The sequence below is a fragment of the Phoca vitulina genome, unplaced genomic scaffold (genome assembly GCF_004348235.1).
Source record: "Phoca vitulina isolate PV1807 unplaced genomic scaffold, GSC_HSeal_1.0 scaffold28, whole genome shotgun sequence".
NCBI lineage: Eukaryota > Metazoa > Chordata > Mammalia > Carnivora > Phocidae > Phoca > Phoca vitulina.
The window spans coordinates 3851655-3870645 of record NW_022589731.1 but is presented as its reverse complement, the minus strand read 5'-3'; the positions used below and the strand labels follow the sequence as shown (position 1 = coordinate 3870645).

At 43.9% G+C, this 18991-nt stretch overlaps 1 protein-coding gene across 3 annotated transcripts in view; it reads right to left on the bottom strand.

The window, feature by feature from the left end:
* Positions 1-2279: 2279 nt before the first annotated feature.
* SORCS3 (sortilin related VPS10 domain containing receptor 3) overlaps positions 2280-18991 on the bottom strand; it is a 569814-nt gene continuing 553102 nt past the window's right edge. The window contains exons 22-27 of one of the 3 annotated variants that reach the window (XM_032423230.1): positions 17829-17941; positions 13571-13702; positions 11732-11831; positions 10612-10717; positions 4950-5110; positions 2280-4208 (exon numbers count right to left, since the gene is read on the bottom strand). In XM_032423230.1, the coding sequence (XP_032279121.1) occupies positions 4144-4208; positions 4950-5110; positions 10612-10717; positions 11732-11831; positions 13571-13702; positions 17829-17941 (677 nt within the window). In that variant the 3' untranslated portion in view covers positions 2280-4143. The remainder of the gene's footprint in view (positions 4209-4949; positions 5111-10611; positions 10718-11731; positions 11832-13570; positions 13703-17828; positions 17942-18991) is intronic. The other 2 variants (XM_032423233.1, XM_032423232.1) reach the window with 2 other exon arrangements.

Genomic DNA, 18991 nt, shown 5'->3' with positions numbered 1-18991 from the left:
GAAGAGAGGTCTCCTACGTACGCTCATCCTAGTCATCTATCAATTCTGGAATTGGCAATGTGCTCTTCGCACCTCTGTAAATCCAAAGTAGCCAGTGAGTCAGGCCATAAAGTGTTTGCCTTTTGCAAATAAGAAATCGTGGTCCAGAGTGACTGGCTGAAAGTCAGAGATCTCCTAATTCCTGGCTTAATATTCTTTCCAAGGTGCAATCCATCACCACCTTGACTCGCAGTGTGTTTTTGTTCCAGATAACTCAATCGGGTGGCTCTCTCAGAGCTGCAGCTGTTGCCCAGGAGGAAACGAGCCAATTTGGAAGTGGTTCTCATCTCTGCAGATGAAGGTGCCTTGTATCATGGTAACAGGAGCCAGGGGAGGTGCCCTTTCCCCAGTACTCTCCCTGAGTGATTTCAGTGGCGGATAGAGCAGTTATTCTCTAACTTTGACAGGAGAATCCTCAGAAGCTCTGCTTCAGGTGCTGATAGCTGGGCTCCACCCTGAGGACTTCTTCGGGCTTGCTTATCGGGTTTAGAATCTCCTGAGAGAAGACAATTCCGATGAGAAACCCCACAGAGAAATAACTACAAAGCCAGTCACACTCTCTGCCATCTGCCTTTGCCTGTCTGCTCTGAGAAATCTGGCAGACCTGTGCTGGTGGAGGATGCACAGGCTCTACTCCTAGCATGGCTTAGCCCAAAGGAACCAGCTGACTAATGCTGTTTTACCACATATCTCACTTCCGTCCTTTTTAATCCGGTGGAGTGATTTTATCAACCCCGACGTAAACGAACATGGGAAGGGCTCAGATCCCACTGGAAAGCAAAAACCATTGCATTTGGATAAATCACTTTTGATGTGGGATCAGAATATTAGACACATTACTGGGGAAGCTCATTATAAACCCCTTCAAGATGTGCAGGCACTTTATATTACGAACCACTAGTTAGACCAAAAAAAAAAAATGTTTCTTTTAGAGGTAACATAAATGACATCCTCAATATTTGAAGAAGTTAATTATATATTATAATTTTTAAAAGGTGAGTAGAACCCAAGAACAGTTACACCAAGAATAATACATAATTTTTAAATACATTCACAAATCAAAAGAAAACCTTTGTTTCATCCTACATGTTAATCATTTGAGCTCAGAAAATATGATTCTGGAATGGTCAGCTAGCATCCAAAATATAGGAGTAAATTAATGACAAAAGTTCTCTGGTTTCTTGGGTTTCTGGGATCCATGGTAATTTATTACATAGTTTGAACACTAAAAAGATTAAAACATCTAACTTACAGCCCTTATTCTAAGTACTTAGTTCACGTTCCCTTATTATCTAATGTGGAGAAGAGCCACTCACTCATTCTTCCAAATTCCTTACTCAGCAGTAGGCAAGAGAAGATCTTTTGCTGGTTTGATGCATCAAACAGCATTAAAAAGGTTAACAATAATAATAGTGAAAAAAAAAAGAATATACGTCTTCCTGGTTCCCTCTCCTCTTTTCATTTTCTCTGCTAAAGTCTTCACGGCCTGTATTGCAGTTCTATCTACCACTCAGTGCGATCTGATGCCACTCGAAGACCTTGTGGTTGCCAAACCTTCCACTCAGAAGTTCCTGGCCACAAATATTGGGGTGGGAAACTTGAATATGGGCCATCTAATGAAAGCTCCCCCCAGGACCACAGGAAATGAGTAAGTAGAGTAGACTGAACTATTGTTACTACTGTTCCCAACACATCATGCCCTCCCCTAGACCAGAATCCTATTGTCACACTGTTGTCATGTAACTTTGTGGTACCTTACACCAGAGGAGGTGGAGCCTATTTCCCTGGCCCACTGATGCTGGACGTGGCCATGTGGTTTCCTTTAGTCAACAGAATGGAGACAATGGTAAACAGGATGATCATTTTGAGCCAAGGCCTTACAGGCAAAGAGTATTCTGCTGGCCTCACTTGGAATTCTGTAATCCACCATGAGAGACCATGCCCTGGGTGGCATCTGGTCCCAGAAGAGGACAACTCATGAAGCAAGCCTGGACCCCCAACTGAAGCCAGCATCCCAACTAGTTCAGGAGAGCCAGGTCAGTTCAATGGAGTTCAGGCAAACCGCAACCAACCTGGAGATTCATGAGTAAAACATAAATATCTGGGTTATAAGCTATTTGTTCTGTTTCGGTTTTGGCCATGTAGCCTTATTGCCGCGACAGCTGACTGACAGCAATAGGTGAAGAAACCAGACCAAAGAGAAAAACCCCAGCCAGGTATATAGCTTTGATGTACAAAAATACATTTATTTTCAACAATTTCAAAACCACTGTCTTTTTTTTTTTTTTACAGTAGAAATATTCAAATGGAACAATAAAATCAAGAACAGTATATGTACATATACTGTATATATAGACATGACTCATGCATTTGTATTCCAGTATTTAGTACAAGTATTGCAATTGTCTGCCCCATTTAACCCTTGAAACAAAAAAGCAGGATCTCTAGAAGCACTCCTTTTCCCGATCTACGCTGTAGCCAGTCAGCCTTCTCTAGGTCGCATTCTCTCAGGGTCTCACAGAGAAGAAGGCAAACGATATCTCACGAAAATTAACAGGTACAAAATCCGGCCTTTCCTCCCATATATATATACAGTATATCATTTCGTAAAACAAGTGTACTCAGGCTGCGCCTGGAAAGAAAACAATGCTTACGGCATGGCTTAAAGTGACCCTAGGGAACAGAAGTGATGTGTGCGAATGGGCGGAGGGGCCGGGGGGCTGGGAACGAGAAAGCTGGCTTGGAAAGCCGCTCACCCAGAGGCAAGAACTATCTTAAGGGAACTGAAGGCAGACATTTGACTTTAAGGAAGTTGTGTACATCTGACAAGCATATAGCACAGCTTTGCTAAAATCATCTTGGACTAATATCATGAAAGGCTAGCCCCTTCTTTGGCCTGCAAGGGCTTACACAGACTCGTGATGTCGCAAATGCCCCATCCCTCCCAAGCGCTCTCACTCCTCCTGTGCCCAGATGCACTCACTAGGCCTCGCCCGGGGCCCAGGGGACTTTTCTGAGCTCAAAACAGCCCAAGAATTCTCCAGAAGGAATCCAACCAGAAAGCAGAAAAACGGTCCCTTTCTGATCCGCGGCCGAGCTTCTTTAGAGAAAACCCATTTTCTCAGGCTGATAAACATCCTCCACGCTTTCCTTTTGGAGGGGAAGCCTGTTGGCCCACCTGTGTCTCAGTTTGAAGTCTCTGGTGGGCTTCGTCTTGCAACTTCTTCCAGGTCACTGATGGCATAGAAAGCCCCCCATGTTCTAGGATGTCAGTCTACTCCTTCCTTAACGACTTGGCCCAAAGAAGCCCACCCCACGCCCCTTTATATACATAAGCAGAAACCAGCTATGGCATGGACACAGAGATGCAAGAGTTAAGTGGGACAGACAACTGGAGAGCGTCCAGAACCCAACACGTCTAGCAGGCCTGGGGGTCGGTCAGCTCTGAGGGTGAGTGCATAAGCCAACACACACATCTTTCTTTTTTCTGTTTTCTTTTTTACTAAACATTAAATTATTTCTTAGGAAATAAAAAGCTATTTACATTGTAATTATATACAGTAAGCCATCTGGAGCCTCGCTATTGACATGCACGAGGCAGGGCCTCTTTCTGGTAAAGGTGTGCACGCTTTCTGCACCTACTTTCACTCCCCACCAACCCACCTCCTGCAGATCTAACTGGGAAATGGTCTGTGTTTTTTAGAGTGTGTGTGCTGGGGGGAGGGTGTGGGTGATGTTGCGGGGGCTGGAGGGGGGCACATGGGAGGTTAATGAGAAGCCAACTCAACTTAAAAAAAGAAAAAAAATGAAGAGACCACAAGGAAAAAGAGTCCTCATATGGTCAGTGGCAGAATAAAGCAAGAAGGCCATGGGAAGATGCATCCTTTGCCCTTAGCACAAATACAGCCATTTATTCTTTTTGTCTCATTTTAATCAGCTAAGAATGCCTTTTGCCTCCCAAAGCTAAGCATCTGCCTGCTATTTATGAAGGGGCCCTTGGTAAACAAAAGGTAAAAAAGACATTTTCATTTTTTCCATAATAATAGTCATAGTAATCATCAAAAATAAAGTCAGAAAGATGGCTGACCACGTGGCTGGTTGGTATTAAACGCTAGTGCAGTTGGGGATCTCCTTTGTGCTTTCGCTGTTTGCAATGGTGGCAATGCCTCCTGCGGGGGAGAGAAGACAGACAGACAGACGGAACGAGGATGTCAGTTTCACAAGGGCAGGAATCTTGTCTATTTTATTTACTGCTACATACCAAGCCATCTTGAACGGGTGCTCGATAGGTATTTATTAAACGGGACACCTGGCTAGTCTATACTACCAGCTCATTGGCTTCTGTCACCTATGTTTAAAGTGTCCACTTCCCACACCAGCACACGAGGCGGGAGCAATGACTTGTCACCTTACACACCACTGATGACAACACTAAGAGCCAACACGCAGTGAACACGTCCTCTGCAGCAGGCACCGGGCTAATGACATACTCTCATTTCATTATCACCACAATTTTAGAAGGTAGGTACTATTATTCCCATTTCACAGATGAGGAATATGCTAGAGCCCTCTTGTATGTGGTTACGAATTAGGACATCTAATGCTTTTGCTTCATAGAAGAAAGGAAAAATCCCAATAGTGATGTAGAGTTGGCCTCATCCCTCCCCCACTCTGACTCCAGCACTTTCGATCTTGGTCTATTTTTAAGGGAAGGGAAAAAAAAAAAAATCTGCCACTTTCATGTGGCCAAAGGTGGCATACAAATTTTAAAACACGATTATGTCTCTGTAGCCAGCTGTTTCCCAACCCCCTCCAGTTTGACATGAGTTGAAGAACAGGCCATGTGGGCTGACTGCCCTCACGTTTGGAGGATGGAGGACACAGGAGCTTGGTGGTACCAGCACACATACCTATGACCCGGGTGTCCAGCTCTTTGTCCAGCAGTTCCTCGGGCTCGGTGAAGTCACTGAGTGTGATTTTGGGGGTGTTTTCACTTTGGCTCACTGACCCAATCATCTCCTGCTCCTTGTCGTGTTGGACTTGAGCATAGATGTTAATCCAGGGGATTTTCCTACAAAAATCAGATTATGATCACAGGGTATGCCAAACTTGGGCCATTGGGAGATTCTGGGCCATAAGGGGGAGGAATAAGCTATTTATAGGACAGGCCAAACGTCTGGGAAAGGCGCTGGTCACCCAGATATTGTAGCCATGAGGCCAAGAAACACAAGGCCAAAGACCAGATGCCCAGGGGAAGTGTAAACCACAGAACTCCCTGAAGAATGCACCTCCTTCTGGGGTAAACCAAACAGGTGTCAACAGAAGGGCAATGCTGCTAAGCAGGTATGCACTAAAACCCTTAAAATACTTATCCCTCACTAAGTTTTACAAGGAGCTGGACTTTGAGATGCATACGATTATATCACAGTGAAAAGACATCGTTTTCTAAGGTTGCATCAAGTTAATCAATTCACATTGGTTTCCTTTATGAAAAGCCAAGAAAAAAAGGTTTCTAGCCATTGGTCCTATCTTCAGAACACCACCTGTGGGCCAAGGATCTTAAATACTTGGATAGTCAGTTTCCTCATCTGCTCCATGGGAGTAACAATAGCTTCCTTGTAGGATTGTGTAAAGGATTAAGGCAAGGATTAAGAGAAGCTAAATAATCTCCTTCAAAGACACAAAGGTTGTAGGTTTGGAAACAAGTCAGAAAGACTTAAGGTTGGAGGAGCGGCTGGTTGAGATTGGAATTTTCTTAGAGGATTCATCTTCTGACCCCTCTCCATATCCCCTGACCCACTGGGTTCCAGGCCTGTAGCCTCCTGTGAATTCCTCTCACCGAGTGCTTCTCAGATTTAATGTGCTTATTTCTCACCCGGGTTCTTGCTAACGCGCATTTCTGACTCGACAGGTCCGGACAGGATGGGGTGAAATAGTGCATTTCTGCCAAGCTCCCAGGTGATGCTGAGGCTGCTGGTCTGAGCCTCAAACTTTGAGTTGCAAGAACCTAGTACATCAAACTCGTCCCCACCTTGGGGACTTGAAACTAGCTGTTCCCTCTAGAACACTCTTCCTTCTACTCTTCTAATGATGGTGTCCTTTTTGTCCTTCAGAACTTGGTTCTGAGAGACTTCTGACTACCCCACCTCTCCTGTGAAAAATATAGAATTATGGGACAGTGTTTATGAAATAAATGAATAGGGTGCTGGGTTTAGGGTGATGTAAGAGGCAAGTCTGCTGACTTTGTTTCCCATGTGTGCCGGATCTATATTCTCTGTCTTCTCTGCTGTACATGCAATTTAGCACAGTGCTTGGCACATGGTTGATATTAAGTATTTGCTGAGTGAATGAACAGATGACCTCAAAACTTGTGCTCTTTCTACCTTCATATGTTAGATTCTCAAACAAAAAGACCACAATTTTACCTCGGAATATTATCTCTAGAAGAGACCTCTCTTACCCCATTAAATGATGGGGAAATCAGATTAAAATCCAGACATTTCCTGAAGCTGATCACTGGCAATGATATTATTAAAACTTAAGGTATCTGACACCCACCCCAATCCAGAACATTCTGCGCATTTCTAAAGGAGAATCTCTCTGTTGCCCTACAACCACGCAGTGGTGTTTTCAAGCTTCTACACTCCCTTCCACACTCCAACCCCAATGAGGTAGAGTATGGGAGCATTTAATGAGGTTTGCTTGTAGCTAATACATAAGATCCCAAAATAGGTAGGAAACATGGGTGGTTCCTACCACTCCTTTACATTCAGTTTTTGTTTCTTTAATGGTTGCTTTTCATACATTAAGAGAGGTGTCCTCGTGACTCCTACTGGTCTAAACCAGCTTAACATAATTTACAAGGACCTTACATGAATAGATTCTATGTGAGGCAGCAGACCGCAGGCTCTCTAAATATATATGATTAAAAATTCATGCTGGCCCTTACTTTCCTCTTATCTAAATAGAAATGCAACCTAACGACTTAGATTTCTTCTAATCATAAAAGTACATATTACTCATGAGCGGTGGGATCAGCTGTAATATTTATTAGGTGCTGGAGGCGGTCAAACTCTCCTGATCCCACAAGTTTGTGTACTTCAGAACTGTAGCCAGAGTTCACGGTCTCCCCCTTGCTACTTCCCTAGTGATACCTGGGAGGATGTGGATAAATCTTCCCTTACAAAGATTGTTCACTTTATTTCAATCTCTAAACAACAGGCAGAAAATTCTTCAACATTTTTCAAAGATGGTGGAAGGGATACAATTTTACGGCATCATGTGCACATTTTAAAAACTTGTCAAATTGCTTTTCATCTCTTAACACATGCACTCGAAGGATGGGAGAATATCAGACTAAGCCCCATTTTTGCAGGTAAGAAAGGTGGGAAATAAAGAGATTTAGGGGCATCTCTTGGCCTCATATTCATATAGGTTTTAATAAGAGAAGGAAGATGGATCAACCGAGTCACCCATAAAAACTTCAGTTTCTGTTTGCTCCAGCTCTAAGTGTTAGGAGACTGTGGGAGGAAATTTAGGTCTCTCTAAATTTCTCTGAAGTGAGTAGGCCTCAGACTGTGATGAAAGACTTGCTAAAAAAAAAAAAAAAAAAAAAAGCCTGGAAAAACATATAAAGGCTCAAAAGTTTTCTTGGATAGCCAGAAAAAAACCCAGATCTACAGTATAGAAAGAAAGTCTTGTTAGGCAGAATTTTCAGATAATAAAAGCCATATAATAATGATTTCTAATTACTTTGTCTAAAACTTCAGAAAATAACTATCCAAGAATAAGATCAAATGTGAGAAACAGGGTGATATTTACATAAAGGAAGCTTGGGGCTCACCATAGCTCTCTTCTCTTTTCCCTGTTAAGTGACCACTTGGGGCACTGAGATTGTTTTCAGGGCCTGGCACATAGTGGGCACTCAGTAAATGTTTGTTGGATGAATAAGTGGTTTAATGAGTTAATGCTGATGATTACACAGAGACAGTGTTGAGTCTGAAAACTCAGCGTGGCCAGTGATCTGGAAACAGATACACAACTGCCCTTTTTCTAGATGTACTGAATGTTTGCTAGCCAGGTGCAGGTATTTAAATTTAAATTAATTAAAGTTAAATACAATTTAAAATTCAGTTCCTCAGTCATACTAGTGGTTACTGCGTTGGGCAGTATACATTACGGACATCGCAGAAAGTTCTATTGGTGATTAAAGAAACAAAGGAGCCTCTGGGAAGCACAGATAAGAACCTGACCTTTACTCATCAGCAAGCCTGGCACCCTCCAGAGAGCCATCAAGAGAGTTCCAGGTGATGGGGAGGGAAAAAAGACCAAAGAAATAAAAGAAGATCCAACAGGACCTCAACCAAAGGGCTTGAGCTTTGGGAAGAAAACTTCCAGAAACGGTAGCTAGAAAGGAAAAGGGAACGGATGATTGGTAAGTGTACTTAGCTGACTCTCCTGTTCATCCAGCCTGAGTGGTGTTTGTTCCCTGTGGGCCTTAGCTACACAGCTCACTGTCAGGGACACAGAAAGAGTTGGCTGATACTGGGGAACGACGGAGGTAGAATAATTCAGAGATGTCATTACCTGGCAGAGATTCAAGAATTCCAATGTACACATTTAGAGATGCCTACATTAATAGGTTGACTGTCTAGGGAGTTTAGCAGCATTTGTAAGAGAACAGAAAACTTCCTAAGTCACAGGATGTCTTGCCTTAGTTTGGAGATGCCTGACACAAATAGCTTTTTGCAGGACTTCTACTGCCCTTGTCCGGGGCAACCACGAGGTTCTAGAAGCCAAAAGGTGACAAATTTGGTTTAGTTTCTCTTCAAGCTCCAGCAACCACTGGGCTTCCCCACAATCAAATCCTTGGATGAATGAAAGTGTGCTTTGCATGTAACTGCAGTATATCCACCAATGGGCCTTGCCTTGACTAGACCGTTTCTATATGGAATCTTTGTTCTCTACTTGTGATACAAAGGTTTGTGCCCATCTTCAAAGGCAACATGGGCAGGTGGATTCGCATGTCTTGATCCAAGAGGACATGAACTCACACACTGGTCTATTAATTGAGTAGGAAGGTAAAACTCTGTCCTGATATGGAGGGTGTTGAAGGCTTCCCACTAGTTTGGTGATGCTGAGATGAATATTGAGGAAAACCCGTGTTCTGAAGCCTGAGCTACCCACTAGAGGGCAGTGAATGAGGTCTGGGGGAGAGGGTGGAGCACAGCACCTTTACAACTGATGGCTTTCACAATCTAAAAGCATTACCTTCAGTATCTAGAAAGACTCCAAGGACCAAGTTTTGCTTTCAGAATAATTAATGATATTTTTACTTTAACCAGTCTTTGTATGAAGCACATTTCTGTGCCACTGATAGGATTTTTTGAGAGCCTACCATGTGCCGTGTTGGGACACAGAAGCCACCTTTGGACATCATGTTCTCTGTTATCTAAAATAGCTTAGCGTTGTTGATTATTTAGTATGTACCAGGTATAGATGTTATTATATTTAAACTGCACAGTAAGGGGCGCCTGGGTGGCTCAGATGGTTAAGCGTCTGCCTTCAGCTCAGGTCATGATCCCAGGGTCCTGGGATCGAGCCCTGCGTCGGGCTCCCTGCTCAGTGGGGAGTCTGCTTCTCCCTCTCCCTCTACTGTTCCCCCTGCTTGTGCTCTCTTGCTCTCTCTGTCAAATAAATAAATAAAATCTTAAAAAAAATAAGTAAACTGCAAGTAAGCCTATTAAGTATTGTCTTCTCCATTTTACAGATAAAGAGATGAAGGCTTAGGGAGGCAGATTCAATTGCCCAAAGCTACAAATGCTAAGTTAAAATTGGGGGTCTGTCTCATTGCAGAGTTCATACTCTGAACCGGGACACCTCTTGGTAGAAGCTTATTCAAATAATGGTACAGAATTATTGACTTCAATTTCACGTTTTAATAAGAATCCTGTTGTGTCACCCCTCCTGTGGCCTTCAAACATAATTTCTGAATACATGTGAAGTTTAGTTTTCCTGATCAATTGCCCTTTAGAAACAGGAAAAAGAGGGAAAGGGTAAAGGTTGAATATTTTTAGCATGCAAATTTACACAGACAGACCAGTAGCTGCAACACAAGATAGGAAAATGTGTGTGTGTGTACGTGTGCGCGTGCGTGCATGCATGTGTGTGGGTCCATATGTGCTCCAGATTTCAGCTGCAGGTGGTCTACTTAACCACCCTAAATGGGTTGGTAAGCTGTAGAAAAGATCTCCTGAATATCCAAGACCTTACTTTAGAAATTTAGGTGAGGTTTGAAAATTCTCTCCACTTCTCTTAAAGAGAATAAATTGATTTAATAGGCTATCCCTTATTTTCCTAACTCAATATACCTATAAATTGGATAGAGTTCAGATTCTTAAACCCATTTATTCCTTGACCCTCAACCATTCCTGCTTTCCCCCAATGCCAAACAGAGCTTCAAAGAGAATTAATTTCACCTATGTGGGATGAGTTTAGCAATGTTGGCTATAGGAAGAATCAGCTCCCAAGAATCCAGCTTCAATATCAAAATTGAGTGATAGTAGCACATACCTTTTAAACTTGTAGATTAGAAACACAGCCAGGCCGACAAACACCACTGACAAGAGCATAAGCATGGCCGAGCTGCTGTGCCCAGCACTGGAGTCCACCAACGGAGCTAGGAGGAAAAAGCAGATGGCTCACTTGGAAGCTACTAGATGGAGGGAGTTCCCACTGGAGAAAGGAGGCCAGCTGATGTCCCATCCTTATATCCAGTCTCCAACTGCCCTGTACTGTGTGCTCTCAGGAAGCTTGGTTTCAATGATGAAAATAGTATCCTCAATCACAGCTTCTTAGGACAAGTAAACTCCTCTGCTCTGTCTGGAGAAGCTTACTGTTCTTGGTGTAAACTGAGTAATGTGTATCTAGCTAAGGGGAGTAGAGAAGAGGGGCTTGAGTGCTCTTTCTCTTAGAAGGCCCGAGTACCTGTCAACATAATTACGGGCGGCCCATTGGGAACTTTGGATTAAATACTGATGCAATGTTTCATTCTCTTCCTTTACACCATTCTGTGAAAACACTGCTGGGTGGGCACATTTAGAACCTCCCCATCTGAAAAGTCCTATATTAATAAGAGATATTTAGCAAATAGGCTCTCCTGGAGAGCCGGTAGAGGATGCCCAATGGGACATACATTTTCAAATTCCTTTTACAAATCAATCACTAGAGCTGATCTCTGTATCAATTTAGATTTACCTGTTGTAAATCAAAAGGAGTTTTAAAGTTATCTCTTGTGGCCTCCCAACCAAGATTCATGGAATCGGAGAATTGTAGAAATTAAGAGACCCTGAGGACTACCCACTATAATCCTGACTGTTGTGGATAAAAACAAACAAACGAACAAACAAAAAACAATTAAGTCAAAGCCCAAGGAAATTGCAGATTTTCCCCCAAGGTCATCCAGAGATTCAATAGCAAAGCCACTTCTAATGAAGTCTTCTTGCCACCTCAACAGGAAGCCCCAAGAAAGTTGTGATTAATCTTTCGTAACCATCACTACACACAAGAGCCCTGCCCACAAAGCTATTTCCAGGCCTTTGTGGAGAAGTGTCTGCTAATGATCTCCCCCCTTTTCTCCCCAGGATAATACATCACCATCCCCATTTCCCCCTGGATCCCAGCAGGCACTCACCTAATGTCAGCTGTGTGACAAACACAATAACTTGAACCCCTGGCTTCAGCTCAAACTGCACCAAGTTTTGGTTTAGAGCATTAAACAGCATCTCTACAATCTGGAAAAAAGAGAGAGAGAGAGAGAGGTGCACAGGAAGACATGACATGAGACAGTCCTGCCTTGTGGAGCAAGAAACCAGGGTCAAGAGGCAAACAGTGACCGAGTTCAGTCAGGAGACAGGATGTTGGGACATTTTCATCAATCTGGTTCTCACAGGCCTCGGAGCCCTGCGAGGCCCAGGAAGTAGTTGGTGTTATTCGCTTACCCTGGAGAGCAGAGTGAGACAGAGAGAGGTATGTCCAAAGTCACTCAGTGAATTACAGTTGATAACAGACATCGATGTTTCATTCAATCCCTGGTTCAGTGCTTTTTCATCCATGCCTTTATAACTCACCGTAGCACAACCTATTGTGGTTTCCAATGAAAGGACATCAACCCATCATTAGTTCTTTAATCTAATGAAGTAACACACACAGGGTAGAGCGGCCCCTGCCAGGATGAAAGCCGGGATGTACATCCCCAGCCCACTCCTCTGCTTTGTCTCTTTTGGAGACAATGGGAGGCAGACATCAAAGCGGAAGCTGCCTTCTTTTTATGGAATAATTTTTCCTCTTTACTTGACCCCCCAAGTCTCGGAACACATAACATCGATTTAATCACTCTGTAATTCCCACATGAAAGCTGGGGCCGACTTGGGCTATGGTCCCTAACTCTTATCTGGCTGTACGCGCCTTAATATCACAGCTGCTATTCATCACCGTAATTACCTATTTATCTAAACGGATGGATATTGTAGCTTCCAAATATAGTTCACACATGCCACTTGCTATTTCAGAATAAAGAGGTCTTGTAAAAGTGATGCGTGCATTGAGAAGCTGAATTTATTTCTGGCCAACTTGGGTGTGCAGCCCTGCACTGCGAGGATCGGCTTCATTTTCCAGAGGAACGGACTGTGACGGGTCTCTGCTGCCTGAGGAGGACTGTGGACGGCCGTGGGGATGAGGTGGCAGCCAGGTGAGTATCGGAGGGACACGGAAGATGTCTGCACAATGACTGCCTTGTGTGGGAGCAGATGTGTGCTTCGTGTCGACGTTGAGAAGCCTCAAACTCACTTTTTTCTACCCCTCCTGACTTAGCGTCACAGGAAGGCAGGGAAGCGTGAGGCAGAGCACAGCCCATGAGAGCCCAGCAGGAGCAGGGAGAGAGAGAGGGAGAACCAGCTCCTTGACTTCCGGGACGGCGTGGCCCATCGCAGGAACCACACGCCCATTCGACGAGGACGGTAAACCACAGTCCCTTTGGACATGCTGTTTCCTTAGCCAAAACGCGATGAAGCAATCCATCTCTCTCCACAGAAACACGTTTAAAAGCAGCTCATTTTCTCTCCTGAAGCAGAACTTAGATTGACCGGGATCTTTAAGGACAAGAAGCCTATTTTCCCAGAAACATACAGGGACACTCAGATCCCTCCTCTCTCTCCTGTGTTCCCTCCCCCCTCCCCCCCCCAGGGGCAGGTCACTGGGCAGGAGACCTGAGGAAGTTGCGGGAACGCCAACTGCTGGAATGAGTGCTTCTGGGATGCCTTCCCTTCTTGTGTACCGAATGCTCCAGTCTGCGTGCACCTGGGCATCTTCTGGGCAAGCCTGTTGTTTCTCACAGCCCTGGGTGCTGGACAGATGGACAGGCCGCTGGGCCAATGGGAGGAAGCTCCCCTCCCCTTGCAGCAGGAGGTGAGGTTGTGTGCCCTTGGACTGGGAGGTGCAGGCAAGCACCCCCGCCAAGCGTTCCCTCACTTACTTGTTCCAGGTCCTCTTCGTTGCCTTTCCTCCTCTCAGTCAAGTTCTTGGGGGGAAGGATGAAGAGCTCTGCTGAAGTGGGGAGGCCAGGGAACACGGCCACCAGGATCTGGTCTTCCGGGACACCAGTCACCTGCAGAGAGCACAGAGTGAAGCTGTGGGGGAGCCAGCCTCCCCGAGTCCATGACAAGGAGCAGAATACACCCGGGGGTAAGGCTCACTTACACAAGTGTGCTGCCTTACACGACCTGGGAGGCACGGGGCCCAGTATGCCCAGGCTTCCTTTCTGTTTCCCCGTAGAGGGACTAGGATTGGTCACTACCTCCTCTGGCTCTTACATACGTTTTTACTGAAACTAAAATACTACAGTGATTTTGAAAGTAGCATTTGCTGGGAACACTGTCTAAAGCCCCTCCCATATTTTCCATTTTTTCTGCACGGAGAGGACTAGAGCTTCTGGCAAAAGCATGAACGTACTGGCTGCCAGCAAGGAATAAGAGGTTACAAGCAAACATGGGGAAATGCAAATTTAAAAAAGAACAAGACAAGCAGCACGATTTTCACTTACTAAAGCAGGATTTTTGTATTAAGTTAAAATTGCTAATATTGGTGAGGCTTCAGTTAAGAGGCTCTCTCATTTGTGGCTGGGCTCACTAAAAATCAATGCACATTGCCAATTTGCTTTTCAAAAGACTTACTTTAAGGCCATAAAAATATTCAGAGCCTTCATTCAGTAACTGTGACTTGGAGTGTTTGTCCTAAGGAAATGATCCAAAATATAGAAAAAGCCACATACAGGAAGAAAAACATTATTTATAATAGCAAATAAAGGGGGAAAAACTCAAATATGCAAAAACTTAAGTAAATAATGGTATAATCACCCGATAGAATGTTATTTTACCATTACGATGATAATTAGTACAGTCAGCCAACATGGAAAAACACTTATGATAGCTGCATTCTGATCTATTTCCTTACATTCCTTTGGTTACAACCCTATAAAAATAAAAATGTGTAAGAGTAAAAAAGCAAAATAAAACACTAAAAGTTGTGTTAAGATGCTGAGATCATGACTGAATTTTTTTCTATTCCTGAGTGTTTAGTAAAAGGATTATATTGCTTTTTGATAAAAACTTAAAGGAAGCTTCTGTCTGGAGGTAAATTCCTAAAGCAAACAAGAGTCTGAGTCACCCCCCATCCCTTGTAAAGAGTATGGTTATTCTTCCTTATGTATCTCCTGAAGGTCTTTTATCCAGAACCCCTCCTCTTCTTCTGCCAATTCAAATAGGGTAGCTTCTGATTTGGCGGAAATACCTGCTTCCTCCAAGAAGTCTCCCCTGACTATCTCCACTTGCAGTGACCTCCTCCATGTTAGTCTCTCACACCAAGCACTCCCAGATACCATGTCTACCACATTTCAGGGACTTAGATCATCTTGGCTGTGACATGAATGTATCTGGCTGATACAATCTTTTCTCTGATAGGTTCTTATGAATGTTTACCCAAACATTCCTGGGGGTCTTTGTGGTTATCTCACTGTTCTGAAGATGCTTGCACAGAGTAGAGACTCAATAAACAGTTGCTGGATTGAATAGAAGTTGGGGAGTTGTTTCCCATCCGCTTAGCTCTGATTCCTATTTGGGACTAGGCTCACAGATTGGAGTCCATTCTCAGGGACATGATAACAGTGAGAGCACCAACTTGCAGAGAACTAACAAGTAGCATTCAGAAGCCTGAAAAGTCCACCAAACACAAGAGGATCCCTTGGAACTGGCTTTGCCAGATGCCTTGGTTTCCTGATGGAAGGCATGATCCCAAGTAGCTGGAAGTCTTGGTGCTCAAGTCTATGGGGCTAGAAGGTCTCATCCCTCATCCTAACCAGCCAGGGGAAGCAAGTCTCTGGAGACCATTCTGAAGGGCAAAGCACAGAGAAGCACCCAGTGGAGTGAAGGGGGTAAGGCTGTGAGCACCATTGTTAGGCTGATCCTTCATCCCAGGGAATAGTGGTCTCGGCGGGGGGTCTGTCAGTTAGCAACCTTGGAGGGACTCTGGAGCTGTCTAGATTCACTTAATCCCATCCAAAGGGACACTTGAGAGACAGGTCCTCATGAGATTTAAGGTCCAGGCATCAACCAACATGGCTGATTGTTATTATTTATTAGAATTATTATTATAATTACCAAGTCATTTATTAAAAAGCTAGTATGTTTTTAATAAACACAATCATGCAAAATATACACAATTCTGGATGTTTCACAGTCACAGGGCATATTAAGAGCCGTCACATTTCCATCCCTTTCTATGAATAATCTTTTTGTAAAAAGATTTAAGATGAAGATCATCTGGTAGACAACCCCCCACAGGAATGCTCTCTTGAATTACTCTCTTTTCCTTCTTCTTCTTCTTTTTCTTTTCTGTCAGCTCCTTTTCCAGGTCCTTCCCTGGATCATCCTCCTCTGCCTTAGGGAGCATCAGTGTTCATGTCTGCCCTGCCCCGCACCCCCTGGGGGTGGTCTAATCACCTCCACAGTCTCAGGTCCCACATCTCTGCCTTCGTTCAGGGAACATCCACTTGACCTTCAGATCCATATTTTCAATTCCCCTGGTTTTCTTCCCAACTGTTCTTCATGTGCTCCAAACTCACATAAAAAAAATCACATCACTGGGGCGCCTGGGTAGCTCAGTCAGTTAAATGTCCAACTCTGGATTTCAGCTCAGGTCATGATCTCAGGGTCATGAGATTGAGCCCTGCATCAGGCTCCATGCTCAGCGGGGAGTCTGCTTGTCCCTCTCCCTCTGCCCCTCCCCGCCATTCGCTTGCTCTCAATCCCTCTCTCTCAAATAAATAGACAGACAGATAAATAAATAAATAAATAAATAAATAAATAAATAAATAAATAATAATCACACCATCACTGCTCCTCAAGCATGTTTCTCTGACATGGTCCAACAAAGGGTGAGGCCATCTCCTCCCTGCTCTGGAATCAGAAAGCTTCTCTTCTTCTCATTCCCACTACATACATACTAGTAGTCACCAATTCTACCATTCAACTTCCCAAGTAACCTTTGACTCTTTCCTCTTCGAGATCTTGTTACCTCTGGTCTGGAGAACTGCAGTAATCTTTCAACTGGTCACTTTTTGTGAAATTTCTCCCCCACTCTATTCACTTCCCACCTCAGCAGCCCATCCTCTATACTGTTACCAGAATGGGTGTCTGAATATAAATCTATTGTCAGCATTTTTTCCTTAAATTAAGAAAGCATTTTTCCAATTCCCCGTGCTTACTGGGTGTCTGTTGGACTTCTGCAAGCTTCTCTGATGCTTCATGAGCTGACCATCCTAGCTCAAGTCCAGCTGCACCGGCCTTACAACTTGTAGAATGGCTACACTAGACTCTGCCATTTCCCCAATATGTTGTGCTCTTTCAGTAGTCCGTGGCTTTGCACACACTGTTCGTTCTACCTGAAAGACACCATCCTCCTTCTGTTAACTGTTATGTATCCTTTAAAACTGAGCTCAAGTATTCCCTGCAAAGACTATCGTAATAGCTCACAAGTATTTAATGAATCACAAATAACGTGCTAAGCCTGCATTCCCTGGATAGAGTGAATCATACTTTTCTCCATGCTCCATGCTGGCCATGCCTCTGCCATAGAACTAGTCTCATGTTAGACTCACCTCTACATTTGAAAACCCATGCTGCATTTGTCATTATGTTCTAGTGCCTTGTTCTGAGCAAAGGGTTAACAAAACCCTTTCAAAGCTTTCTAAGGCCAATCTGACCATGGATTAACCCTAGAACTCTACTACCCTGAAGGCATATTCTGTTTTCTGGCCTGTAGCGTTCGGATTGTCATGTATAGTCAATGGTGGTCTTGTGAGTCTGAATACCTGGTTAAGAAACCCCCTTGGTGGGCAAAGAACAAGCCTAGTGAATGAGATTTGTATAGACTCAATGAGTGCTCCCTCCATTAGTTCATTAAAGGGGTCCAGCTCTTGTCTTAGAAAAATTCAGTATAAAGATAGGGCTAATTCTCATCCCTAAACACTGGTTCCTGTCTGTCTCTCTGTCTCTCCCCCCACCCCCCTTCCCTCCATCCTTTCTTCACCCTCCTCATTCTTATCTCTCTTTTGACAGAGAGATAATCCTTATATAACTGTAGGATGGTGCTTTTAACCCATGAAAATTTATTCTGGATAGACCATTTGGTTCTTTCCTTTACCTAATAACATGTAAGCAAAGATAAAGCCGACTTACTTTAACCAAAGCTCTCTTGATGACACTGCCAATATCTTGCCTCCACTCAGGAATGTCAGGGTTGTGGTAATCCAGGTTTGGAGAGAATGACAAGAGTTGGGACTGGAAATATTCTGCAAGGACAGAGGGTGTGTGAGTAGGGCTGAGAGAGGGGTGGCGGACTAGCAGATGCCATAATCACTGTGCTTTAGGGAAAGGGTCCACTCTTCCATGTGGCCTCAGCTAAAATCCCTTCCTATTGGCGTGTTTCTTGGCTTCTGAAAGAAGGTGGGATTTGGTGACTGGAAGGGGATTTATGCTCCTACCATGTAGGAGTTCCTAGCATCTTAAGCCCTTCTTCTGGCAAAAGAATATTACTTGAAATGAAAGATAAGTATGAAACCCCAGAAGAAGGAGGTATTTGCTACTGGTGATAGTATCATGCAGAGCCAATGATAAAGCTTTGACAAGCTGGGCTTGGTGGGAAGGAGGCCTTGCCACTTGTCCTCCCCTTGGTTCCTCTGACCTTCATCCTAGAAACTATCTCAGAGGATTAGATCGAAATCCTGTGCATAGGGTGTGGCTAATGTTCAGTTTCTTGACCCGGTTGGTGGGTACACACATCTGTTTACTTTGTGGTAAGTCATGAAACTAAACACTTGTGATGTGTGCACTCTTCTGCATTAAATTTACACTTCAGTAAAAATGTTTGCTTGAAAAAAGTCCTCCAGGTACCTGATGAGAGAGCCAGAGTATCAAAATTGCAGAAATGTAGGAAAAGGTGCTCACCTGACGTGAGGCTGAAGAAATATGTTCTGAGTCAGAGGATCACATACCTTAGTACAACTTTTTTAGAAAGCCCCAGGTATAGTGGCAGTCTTTAGGGGCCTGGGGGAGGTTGTGTGGGATGGTGCTGGGAGCAAAACTTGATTTAAAATAAATTTAATAATTAGGAATGTTTTTCTGGATTGAGAACAGGATAGTGGCCTTATCCACTCTTCTTTCTAGTTCTGCCCTCATATTCTTAGCCTTACTCTTGAGCCTTTGCAGCCAAGGATATTAGAATTTTCCAACAATCGGAATATGTACTTCATCTCAGTAACTCAGCCTTTAGTTCTGCAAGGTCAGGGAACCATGGCTCCTCTTTTGAAATCACTGGTCCCCATGGTCACAGAGGGTCGGTG